The sequence below is a fragment of the Cotesia typhae genome, unplaced genomic scaffold (assembly GCF_013202065.1).
Source record: "Cotesia typhae breed Kobodo isofemale line unplaced genomic scaffold, CoteBio_Ctyphae contig_65, whole genome shotgun sequence".
Classification (NCBI taxonomy): domain Eukaryota; kingdom Metazoa; phylum Arthropoda; class Insecta; order Hymenoptera; family Braconidae; genus Cotesia; species Cotesia typhae.
In genome coordinates, this window is record NW_027423762.1 from 2,837,404 (window position 1) to 2,850,263 (window position 12,860).

The window sequence follows — 12,860 nt, forward strand, 5'->3', positions numbered from 1 at the left end:
CAAGAGACAAAAATTCTTGAAAGAAATATATCTATATCTATTTTCAAGAGTTCAAATTTTGAAGAAAAAAAGTTTCTTGAATCAAGATTATTTTTCTATCAGTGCATGCGGGATTCTGTTTAATTTTATTTTATTTGAAGCAAATTTTTTTAAAAATGATATTTGTTTTTAATGAGTGAAAATTGTCTTAAATAAATCATTTCTAAATATTGAAATAATATTTTAACTCTATTAAAATATTATATCCTCAGTATTTAAATATAAAAGAAAATATAATAGAACTAATTAGTTATTAGAACAAGGACTAAGTGCCAAATAAAAACTATTCATTGTTATTGATAACAATTACTATCCAAATTAAAAAAATATTCAAGCTTTCTTATCGAGAAATAAAAAGTTTCAGATTTTTTTTTTATAAAAAAAAATTTTTTTTTTTTTTAAATTAAAATTGATTTTTACACAGAAAAAAGAACAAGAAAATAATTACATTTTGTAGTATGTATTTAAAATTTTAATAGTTAAAAAAATTAGTTTTTTAAATCGAAACTATGAAAATTGATACTTAAAATTGTATTTCATAAAAATGTTATTTGAATCTGTAATTTTTCACCGCTGTACCGTATAAACTGTCAAAATTTAATTATTCTTTTTTCCGTGCACTAATTTTTTAATATCTTACGACCAATTTTTCAACAAATTTAATAAATTACCTGAAAAGCACTAAATTCATCGGTTTCTTCGTCATCGAATTGTATTCAATCAAATAACCCTCAACGATAGATTTGAGCAATTCTAAATCTTGAATTTCTCTGTACAGTCTTACATCTGCTTTCGGATCGATAAAGTCACAGTAAATTAATTTTCTCAACTCTTTTTCACCAATCTAAAAACGTGTGCAAGCAACGAAATAAATCACTTATTTCATTAACTTTTGTTAATTTAATTAAAAAAATTAACTATTCTAAAAATAGATGTAATGGATCATTACGGTATCGTTTGAGTTTTCTGCTAAATCCTCAAAGAGAGCATCAAAGCTCGCTTCCATGTGTCTCTCGACAGTGGAGCGAAGCTGTTTAATTAGCCAAGTGGTGTCTTGTTCATCAATCAATCGATCGCCAAAGACTCGTAGGATTTCATGGACCCACAGTCTCTTCATACAAGACAAAGTTGGCATTGACTCTGGCACTGACAATAGAACGCCCTGCGATCAAAGTTTTTAAATAAATAACTAAAGGTTTCTTTAAAAAGTTTTGATCTTTTAATCTTGAGAGAAAATAGAAAAATTACTTGAATAACTCGTGAAAAGTCGCGTAAATTAAAGAGATAATGCGACTTTGATGGAGTCGGTAGCAAATTTTTAAGGCTTTCTTGGTAAACATCAAGAGTTGCGAGGACAATTTGAGTGATGCATGGATCAAATTCTTTACTGAACCCTCTAAAAAAGTTTTTATTATTATTATTTATTAACGTAATGTTTTTTTAAGATGTACCTTGTATCTAGATGCCAAAGGATTATTTTGCTGAATATCGAGATCATTACTTGTTTTTCAAACTCAGATATTGATAGGGTAAAAAAGTGTCTTTTGAATCTTGGTGTCACATCTCTACCTCCATTTTCTGGAGTTCCCATTGCGCAAATCAATTGCACTTCAATTAATTTTATCGCAGTTTTTTCTTTTTTGTCATACCTGTTATGATTTTGTTTAAGAGTTAAGAGAAAAAAAAATTATTCTTGAACTAATTTAAAAATTTTTCTACTCAAATCAAAAAGATAAAGTTCTTCAAAATTATTTACTTGATTCAAATAATTTTTTTTTTGTGTACGCATTTAAAAATTTTTAAAAAGTACATTTTTTTTCTGATTTTATTTTTGTCATGTAGATACAGAAAAAAAAATGTTCTTGAATCAAATATATATTTTTGAAGAGCTCAATATTCTTGATTTAAGTAGAAAAATTCTTGATTTAAGAAAATTTTTCTTGATTTGAGGAAATTTTACTTAATTCAAGAATTTTTCATTTTGATTCAAGACAATTACCCTCTTCAAAATTATATTCTTGATTCAAAAATTTTTCTCTTGAATCAAGTTAATTTTTTTTTCTGTGGATGTATTTAAGTAGATACAAAAAAAATTTAATGCGAAGCAGACAAATTATCCGAATATTTGTAAAGTCAACTCGGAGCTTTAGAACTTTAATAGGGCTAAATCTGAACACCTGTGAACGCTTTTTTCTCAAAAATATCTTTTCAAAGTCGGTGAGCAAAATTTCTCACAGATGGCTGAATCAATTAGCTTCAAATTTTTACAAAATTTTATTAAATGCATTTTCAATTAATTGATTAAACGATTAATAATCACCGGCCGACATGATTTTTTTTTTCTGAGATATAATAAATTTTTTTCACTAATTTTATAGTGCTCATACCGAAATCAGACCTTATTTTATCGTATCACATCAAATTTTTGATAAAACGAATATATTCGCAATTTTTGATTGCTCAGTAAAAATGAATTAAATTAATAAGTCATGGCGCTTTTTTTATCGAATTAAGTGACATCATGTGAGAAAATATATTAGTTAGAACCTCGACGCGACCATTCGAAACGTGTTACATGGAAAGAAGCCTTTATAGTTACTTTGTTTACAAACGGTTTGCTAAAGTCAGTTTGTTTATTTAAAAAAATTGTTTACATTTCATTATTGGTGTTTAAAATATTCAATTGTTGTTTTGTGATTTAAAACTGTCGGAAAAATATAATGTTTTCAAGAAAGTGTCGTAATAGTCCAGATACATTTTGTTACATTTGTGGAAATTTTATGACTTTGAAACAGAAATTGAAAATTACTGAATTTGTGGAAAAGACTTATAATTCTTATTTTGGCTTTAAAATTCAACTCAGATCGTGGACTCCGAACTTTGTGTGTACTATTTGTGTTGAACTATTAAGGCAGTGGACATACGGCAAAAAAGCATCTCTACCTTTTGGTAGACCGATGATATGGAGAGAGCAAGTCAATCATTTTGATGACTGTTATTTTTGCTGTACCAATGTAAAAGGTTTCAATGCTAAAAATAAAAACAAAATAGTCTACGCAAATGTAACCTCAGTAACACGTCCTCTTCCGCACGGCCCAGATATTCCAGTGCCTCTTTCAAGTCCAATATCTGATCTTAGGTCAACATCATCAGAACAAAATATGCAGCGTCAAGAATCTAATGAAGTTTTTGAACCAATTTTAAATCAGCCTCAGAAATTCACACAGGGTGAATTAAATGATTTAGTTAGAGATTTAAATCTTACTAAAGAATCTGCTCAACTTCTGGGATCTAGACTTAATGCAAAAATTTGTTAGCTCCTAATACACATTTTGCTTGGTACAGGAAACGTGAAGAGGAATTTCTTCCGTTTTTCAATCAAGAAGAATCATTAGTTTATTGTCATAATATTCCTGATCTCATTAGGAAGTTAGGAGCCGAATATGTTCCTAGAGAATGGAGACTTTTTATAGATTCCTCGAAAAGGAGTTTAAAAGGTGTTCTATTACACAACACGAATCAGTATGCTTCTGTTCCAGTCGCTCATTCTGTTCATTTAAAAGAAACTTATGAAAACTTAGAAACAGTACTTGATATAATTAAATATGAAGAACATGGTTGGGACAGTAGGGCACGAGCAAAGCATTACGTTAAAAAACAATGGAATCCTCGTACAAATCTGAAACCGGGAACCAAAAATGTGATACGAGAAAATTTAATTGATCCTAAGAAAATTTTATTACCTCCGCTTCATATTAAACTCGGTATGATGAAACAATTCGTTAAGGCATTGGATAAAGAAAATGATAGTTTTAAATACTTAAGTAAAAAATTTTCAAGGTTATCAGATGCAAAAATAAAAGAAGGAGTATTCGATGGGCCACAAATAAGATCTTTAATGACCGATGAAAAATTTGACAAGACATTAAATACAACTGAATCAGAAGCTTGGCTGGCGTTCAAAGATGTTGTCAACAATTTTCTAGAAAATCACAAGCATCCTGACTATAAAAATATTGTGGCAAATTTATTAAATAAGTATCAAAAATTGGGGTGTAATATGAGCATAAAACTCCATTTTTAGATTCACATTTGGATTTTTTCCCTGATAATCTTGGTGATTATAGTGAAGAACAGGGTGAAAGGTTTCACCAAGACATCAAAACTATGGAAACAAGGTACCAAGGGCGATGGAATGTGAATATGATGGCTGATTACTGCTGGTCGATAAAACGTGATATTATTGACGATTCCCATAAAAAAATTACTCCCAGACGTAATTTTACAGATAAACGCAAAAGATCTCACTCAAAATAGATTCATAGCGACTATTTTATATGACATTTTCTGTAGAAGTTTTCAAATATATGTATTTATAATATAATAATTGATTATTTTTTTTAAATTAAGAAAAAACCATTTTTCTTGTTTGTAAAAAAATCTGATGTGATAGAGTAATTATGTAGGTAATTTTATGTTTATAACACTATAAATTAGTGATATTTATCACTCATATCAAAACAACTTTCAAAAAGTCCTTTTTTGTCGGCCGGTGTAATTCCAATAAATATTCAATGTTTTTATAAACAATTAAAGGCTAAAGTTTTCATCGAAAGTTGTAAATTTTTTTCAAGACACCGTTATGTGATTAAAAATAGATATTTTCATAGTTACTTAAATTGATTACTATTTTTGTAAAATTGATTTAAGTAGAAAAATTCGTAAACTGAGAAATTTTTCTTGATTCAAGAATTTTTTGTCTTGATTCATGACAATAAAATTTTTCAAATGATTTTTTCGGTTCAAGATTTTTTCTCTTGAACCAAATAAATTTTTTTTATTAGTGTACGTTAATCTACTTTCATATTCAATCAATTAAAACAACAATTACCATTGCGAATGATCCAAAAGTTGCCGTAGCAATTCAATAGGCGGCTGAGCGCCATAAACTTCAGTCAATGGCATCGAAACGTCATCAACAAAGACGACCCACCGTTTGCCAATTGGTGGGCCGTAGACACCCTTCCGTCGCTTATCTAGTTTGCTCATTATTATCTCTTGCACTTGGTTAGCAGATGTTTGAGCGGAAAAGTTTATCAAAAGCGGCTTGAATATGTTGGTGTCGTTTTTCTTTAGCAGGAAGTCTGTAATATACACAGATTTTCCAGTTCCGGTGGGTCCGATGAATAAAACTGGCTTGGAATGCTGGACTAATAATTGGAACAGAGTTGTGTATCTTACTGTCTCGACAGTCGGGACAATTATTTGATTCACTGGAATGTCTCTAGGTATGGGGGCTGCATTCAACAGCTCATCGGACCAAAGTTTCCATTTTCCTTTACCCTGGATTGAATTTGACTCATTACTTCCATTATTTGATTAATTTTATCAAGGAGAAGTTTGAGTTTCAAGCTTTAGATGCAACTTGACATAGTAATTATTGCGAAATTGGATGCAGTGTAGAATTTAAAAAGTTTTAATTAGTTACCAGGATTATTTTTAAATTCGGAATTTCATGAATACCTCTTTTATAAATCTGTAGTCAAAGACCAGTCCGTCTTTTGGCATTATGAAGATGTAGGGTTTTGTCGGAGGGGAAATTTTATCAAGGTTGAACAGTTCTTGGAGATTTATGGGGAATTCTTTTTCGAGTAGTCCGCGGAAGAGAAGACTAAATTGCTCTCGACCTTTTGATTCAAGCGTACCACCCATTGCCCAAATACATGAGAAGAAAAATGAACCCTGTATAAAAAGAAATTAAGTTACTGTTTTGCAAAAAATAGTTATTTGATAAAAAGTAAAATTTTTTTGATTTCAAATTTGTTATACATTTTTTAGAGATCAATATAAGAGCGAGTAATTTGGAAGTATTTTAGTAATAAAAAAACTAACTTGTATCAAAAGAAAAAATTTGGGACTAAAACAATTATTTTGAAAAATTCGATCATCTTGAGTCAAGCAGAAACAAGCTTGAACTAAGGAATTTTTTTGGTTTAACTGAATTCTACTTAGCTTCTGCTTGATTCAAAATTATCTAATCCTTCAAAATTATTTTCTTGGTTCAAGATTTTTTTCGTGACTCAAATTATTTTTTTTTATCTATGTTCATGAATTTTTTAAATTTATTGTACAGTTTTAAAAGATCAAAATCTCAATTGTAAAACTTATTAAAGACGGATAAAAATAATGGAAGGATATTCATCACATCATAACTCACTCTTTTTTTCATAAAAAAAAAATCTGGAAATCGGCTGACCGCGCAGGCCAACCCTAGAACTTCCCGCTAAGTTTGAATTTTTATTTATTTTTATTTTTTTTTTTGTTTAACATTGGAACTTTTCAAACTCAAAGCACCATTTTTTACATTTTGAGCTCAAAATGTATTTATTAAACAACTATAACTTTTGAATGAGTGGTTCAATTTTCATTTTCAATGAAGCATTCGACGCAGTTTTTAAAGCACAAAAAAAGTATACATGGTTTTATTATGACTTTTTCTCACGTTTTAAAGTTATTTTTAAAAAACATTAAAGTTCAAATTGTACATCAATGAATATTTTTAATATTTAAATGTATTATTATTCTGATGAGCCCAAAAAGATAAAACGAGTTCCAATCTCAGGAGTTTAACCCCTACCGTAGTCGCTCATGACCTTAGCAGTTTATGCGATTTTAAGCAAACAAATAAAAAAAAAGAAAAAAGTTCAAAATTTTTTTTTGGTTTTTTTTTAATTTCTTTGGAATAGCTCGATGGATTAACGCTCAAATCTAATCAGATCTAAGTTTTAATAAACCCTTTCGAATGACGTGTCGTAGAATTTAATCAGTTAATTCGTTTTTGAGAAACCGTACGACAAAAATTTATCACACACGGTCGTACACCTCGACGGGGATAGTCAGAACGGCTTCCTGGGACCTCAAAACGTGGAGACCCGATAGAAACTCGATTTTTGAAAATCGGACCGAAATCAATAACTTCCCTTCATTAGAAAATTTTAAATTTTTTTAGCGGGAAGTTAAAAATAATGTGAAAAGATTATCCAAATAAAATATATGAAAAAATACTTACTTCAACTTGAGCTCTAAGATCTAGTTCACTGAGCTTAACACTAGGTGTTCCGCTTTCTTTTTTATCAACTTCAATACGATAATCATCTATGAAACAGTCCATTAAGTAAGTGATTGACCTCAAAATATTTGATTCTGTGCACATTATCTGCAATTCATCAAAACAAATAAATATAAGCACCTAAGACTTTACACGGTCATGTGAGTGTGAAAGTTTTACTGCTGAATTTTTTGTCAGACAAAGGCAGACCCTCAAACACTACCTTAAATCCTCCACGCCTTATCAAATGAAACAGCGGATTGCAAAACCTCATAAACAGTGACTCGTACAAAAACTGCTTCAAATAATTTCCAAGCTTTTCCGGCACCGTTGCAATCCACGATTTCAACAGAGGCTCCCAGCCAAGAGCAAGTGGCTCCATATAAATCATTCCACATCGCGATACAGTAGCGGGTGAAGCAGCTTCAAGATCCATCGGTTCAAATATCAAATTGGTGGTCGGTGATAATTGTATTATTTCGCCACTCATAAGACACAGCTTCTTGTTATCGTCCAACACAGTGTTCATGTTCTCAATCCACACCGCATCAACAGGTCCATCAAACACAAGCCACTTGCGATTTTCATTGGAGGATGTCGCGAATATTCGATAATTAATCGCCAGAATTCCGTCACTCCATTCATGAGATACTGGGTCAAATTGACCGTACAATTCGCCCATGGTTATCGATTTGGGATTAATTATTGATACCTCGACTCTGTGTTCATTTAGTACACTCTAAAAACATTTAATTCTCTTACCAATCATGTAAATGTCCATCGACTTAAATTACTAGCTTTAAAAGAAATTAAGTTATTTACTTTTTGCTCGCAAAATTCGAGAGCCAAAGCTAGTACTTTATAGGCGGTAGTTTTTCCACTGAAAGGCAAACCAACAATCATAAATCCGTGTCTAACAATCATCATCTCGTAAATTTGATGAATTTTTTCTAAAAACAGTGGGACGCATTGTATGTTTAGTCGATCGCAGGCTTCTGTGATGCACTCGTCCAGTTCTGTGTAGTCTGATTTGGGTAGAACTATGTTTGGAAATAGATCTGATGCGATCGCCTAAAATTTTTAATTAAAAAATTAGCAGATTTAAAATCAAATAATAAACTTTAAATATCAAAAATTTTGGAAATTCCTATTGCTACCGTGGTGCTGCTTGAAAAATTATTAAGATAAAAAAAAATAGTATGAAATTTCATGAATTTTCATTAATATATTTTAAACGATTACGAGTTTGATAACGTCCTGCTAAAAGGATCGTCATAAGGGTGAATGGAAACTTATGGAGAAAGATTTATTTCATTTTATGGCGTACATTTTTCTAAAACGTGACGACAAAAAACGCTAAGATTAACTGACAGCCGTATTAATAATTTTTCAACTACAGTATTTGTTAATATACTAAACAAAATTAAATAAAAAAAGACCATTCGGCAGCCAAAATGGAAGTAGATTTCATTATAAAAAAAAAAAAAATGCATTGAGAATGGGGTTAAAACTATAGATAGATATTTATGAGATATACTGGAAAAACTGATCAAAAAAACGAATGCAAAAGTAAAATTTCATTGAAAACCTACAGACGAATAGGTTATTTTCAGTTTAAAAAAATAGAATGACATGAAAATTAAAGCTCGTTTAATGGGCTTTAGAATGCACTTTACAAAAATTAGATAAGTTCTTTCATTCAAAAGTTATCCGCGAAAGAAGCTGCCGAAATATGAATTTTTATGATTTTGAAAATTTTGAAATCTTGTAATTTCTGAACTACTTGACCGATTAAGCTCATCTTTGAATTTGGCCTTGGTATTTGTCTAAAGACTGAGCATGTTGAGTTTGGAAACAATCGATTATGAATTAGAGACGCTATCGTCCGGATAAGCCTCGTCAAATTTTTGAACTTATGGCATTTTTTGAACCAGCTTGACGAACTGAGTCAGAAAGTAGCGAAATTTTTCAAATGTTGCGTTTTGAGGACAAATGCAATAATTAGATTTCTATGAAATCCAAAATATACTTTTTTTATTGATTTAGTGTTTAAATTGGGACATATTAACGATTTTATATTCCAAAATCGTCCCTTAGCGGCATGTCGAAAGTAAAACACTTCCACACGCTCACGCGTGAGGCGTGCAAAATAAATTTTGAAAAAATTTACAACTGAATTCGATTATACTTTTATACAAAACGAACATTAAATTGTACGAACATTAAACAAAGGAAGATCATGATTCAAAAACTTCGGAAGATTGACGTCTTTAATACTGCGCAGCATCAAAATGTCTTCATCTTCATTCGGATATTTTAATTTAAGATTACCAGCTGCTATCAATACGGACTTTACGGCTCTCATTCCGTAATCGTAGTGACTTTGACTTGACAGTTGCTCTGAGCATAATTGATAGGCCATTACTATTTTTATTGACAGTTGTCTCGCTTTGTAAAATCCATATGAGTAAAGAGTGTTTTCTGCAATTAATCCGTAATCTGGTACCTGAGAATTTTCATTTTAATTAAACAAAGAAATAAATTTCAATCAATAGTTTTTACGAACAAAAAAGATCCAATTACTGAACATTGATACTTTATGTTTTAAAGAAACAATAACTTATCGAAATTGCCGAAGTTTCAATTTTTTCAAGTGAAGTTAAATTTTATAACAAGCTCTTAAGCTCAATAGCAAGAAGTTACAAAACTAAAGTTTCATTTTAATTGCTGAGGAGTCTCGATATTAGTTCTTTTGAAATTATCGCTAATCATTAGTATTACTTCAAGTTGGATCGATTTCGCTCTTAAGAATTTATTTGATTTTTTTAATAAAGTTTTTAGTTTAATAATAATAATTACCATCATAGCAACTGAACGGAAAAGAGCTTTCAAATTATCCGGGAGCTCAGACCGCCCGGCGTATCCAGGATTCATCGTTATAAAAATAGCACAAGTTGGATCCAATTTCAATTCAGTGCCTTCGAATACAAGTATTGATTTATCTGAGTTAATAGCTCGTTGAATGGTTAAAATTTGTTGAGCTACTACCGATAGAACTTCTAGATCAATCCGATTAAACTCGTCGAAACATGACCAAGCACCAGATGCCGCTAAACCCTTCAGTTCAATCATTTTTATTATTATTATCATTGTTATTAATCAAGCTAATGGAAGAAATATAACTGTCAAACTATTAAATTCATCAATAACGTGCGCAAATATTTAACAAACAAAAATTTTTTTACTTTAATTAGGATTTCGTAAGCATTAATCAAATTTTCTAAACATTAGGATTTAAAATCAAATTTCTGTACCAAAAATAAAAGATACAGAAAAATTGATAAAAAAAATTTTTTATAAAAAATTAAGGGACACAACCAGTAAGAAATTTTCAAAAAATCGATTTTTTTTATATTTCGATAGGTTATATACCTTTAAAAATAACATATTAAAATTTCAAATCGATATCTGAAATCGTTTTTGAGTTATAGCAATTTAAAGAGTAGTCGCTCGGCAGTTAAAATAGGATTATTTTATCTTTGAACGCGTTTTTCTGAAAACAGCATTTTTCAAATTTGTTGAAGTGATTACTCTAAGACAAATCATCCGATCACTACCAATTTTTTTTCTACATGTTCTCTATATAATTCTAAATTCAATGACCCTCCAGTTTTTTTATCTGATAAGAAATCGAATTTTGACAGGCCAAAAACGATCAAAATTTCGGGTAAAATTCAACTTTTTTTTTTTTTTTAAACGCCGCCATTTTGTTAATCCTTAATATTTTTTTTTCGACCGAAGGTCATTGTACGGACAATATCTTTTAGTTGAACGAGAAATTTTTTATGATTTATCCATGGAGAAGGTCGGGATCACTCCAACAATGAAAGAACTTTTTTTTTTTTAGCACCGTAAGAGATCGCGTGTAACTCGGAAAATATTTAATTTTTTTCGTCAAAAATTTTACTGTATATTCTCAAAATATGTATTAATATACTCTTAAAATTTGAAAATAATTCATACAGAAGTTTTTTTTATTTTAATTCCTAAAAGTCGCCTTTTTTTAGGCAGTCACATTGGTTGTGTCCCTTAAATTTTCTACAAAAAAGTTTTTAATCATTTTTTTTCTACCTTCAAAATTTTACTTAGTATTTAGGTTTTAAGATTTAATCAATAATTTCTGCTGCGTTTTTAAAATATTTTAGTTAAAATAATTAAAAATGAAAGAAATATTCAACCTTAAAAAATTTTCCAAGAGCAATATAATCCAAACCATCGGAACAATTGAAAACAACACATTGTTTAGCAATAGCTTTCGCTAAATCCTTAGTCGTCTCTGTTTTTCCAGTTCCCGCAGGACCTTCCGGCGCACCACCTAAATGTAGCGCCAGAGCTCCAAATAATGTTCGATAACACCTGTCAGTCAAGGGTGTGATAACAAGACGGGATGTATTCCCCAAATATTCATATCCGTAGTTCAGCGATGAATTAGTCATCATAGTAACTAAATTTTCCTCCTGCAAATAATTTTCAGTCAAATGATTCTGACCCAATAATTTTTCAAACAAATTACCATCCAGTAGTAGCGAAGTTGGCAAAGCCATTTAAAATCGGTGTCTTTGGTGACTTTTTTTTCCCAGAGTTCCATCAAAACATCTCTTGCGTGGACGTCCAATGTAATAAGAGCCTCTAAAAATAATTTTGTATTTTTAGCATAGTAATTTATTTTTATTCTTTGGTTCCTCAAATAAACTCAACTCACCGAGTGTCGTTCGATTTTGTTTGGATAAGTTACCGCGAACAAGCTCGACAATGTGATTGAGTTCTTCATTACAAGTGTCGATATAAGCTTTCAGTGCATCGAGACCTTGGGGAAAAGTTGCAGTTACATTCGCAGTCCAATAAAGCTGCCCGATGCAAAGAATTGTTTGTCCTGGCCACTCGAGGACCCACTTACTTCTTTCTTTTGTCAAGTACGCTTCTCGGGCATTGTTGACCTAGTGAATTTTTTAGACCACTTACTATTAATCAAATATTATTCAATACGTTATTGAAATCAATAATATTATTTATGTTTTTATTTTTTTGATTTAATTAGTGTTATATCTGATCGGTCATGAAATTTCTTTAATTATTTTCTTGCAAGATCAATGCATTTATAGAATAAGTATTTTTTCATGGATAAAGTAAGATTAAAAATAATGAAAATTTAATTAGTCTACTATCATTTGGATCGGAAAAGTTGGCTTACAATAATAAATGCTCTTTAATAAGTAAAATCACCGATCTTAAAAATACTGTTGAATAATTAAAAATAATAAAATTTTCTATGATGAGTACAAGTGAGTAAAATTTTTAATCAATACATCTAACTATAATAAAAATATTTTCTGAATAAATAATGATTAAAAAAAAAAAAGGTTCAATAACAAACTAAACTTAAAAGTAGAAAATTATTTTGAATAATTTTCAACAAGCTTAAAATAAAGCTAGAGCGATTGAAATAAAAAAAAAATTCATTTTTTTACGAAAAAAAAAAAAGTGGAATACTTGTTATAAATTTTTGTAATAATTTATTAGTAGATATTTTTAAAAGTAAAATTATTACAAAAATATCTTAAAAAACACTCCACCTATTTTTTTACCATAAAATAATTTTTTTATATTTAAATCGATATTTTAATGTTGGGATTTATATTATTTATAGCAAAAA

The 12,860-nt window shown here is 29.8% G+C and overlaps 1 protein-coding gene across 2 annotated transcripts in view; it reads right to left on the bottom strand.

The window, feature by feature from the left end:
- The window catches only part of LOC141532465 (dynein axonemal heavy chain 7), a 28,469-nt gene that overhangs the window by 12,310 nt on the left and 3,299 nt on the right, over window positions 1-12,860 (bottom strand). For both annotated transcript variants that reach the window (XM_074250806.1, XM_074250807.1), the window contains exons 9-22: window positions 11,910-12,144; window positions 11,721-11,836; window positions 11,386-11,664; window positions 10,007-10,264; window positions 9,369-9,653; window positions 7,970-8,218; window positions 7,368-7,886; window positions 7,109-7,255; window positions 5,563-5,781; window positions 4,931-5,382; window positions 1,491-1,688; window positions 1,288-1,435; window positions 989-1,201; window positions 711-883 (exon numbers count right to left, since the gene is read on the bottom strand). In XM_074250806.1, the coding sequence (XP_074106907.1) occupies window positions 711-883; window positions 989-1,201; window positions 1,288-1,435; window positions 1,491-1,688; window positions 4,931-5,382; window positions 5,563-5,781; window positions 7,109-7,255; window positions 7,368-7,886; window positions 7,970-8,218; window positions 9,369-9,653; window positions 10,007-10,264; window positions 11,386-11,664; window positions 11,721-11,836; window positions 11,910-12,144 (3,491 nt within the window). The remainder of the gene's footprint in view (window positions 1-710; window positions 884-988; window positions 1,202-1,287; window positions 1,436-1,490; window positions 1,689-4,930; window positions 5,383-5,562; window positions 5,782-7,108; window positions 7,256-7,367; window positions 7,887-7,969; window positions 8,219-9,368; window positions 9,654-10,006; window positions 10,265-11,385; window positions 11,665-11,720; window positions 11,837-11,909; window positions 12,145-12,860) is intronic.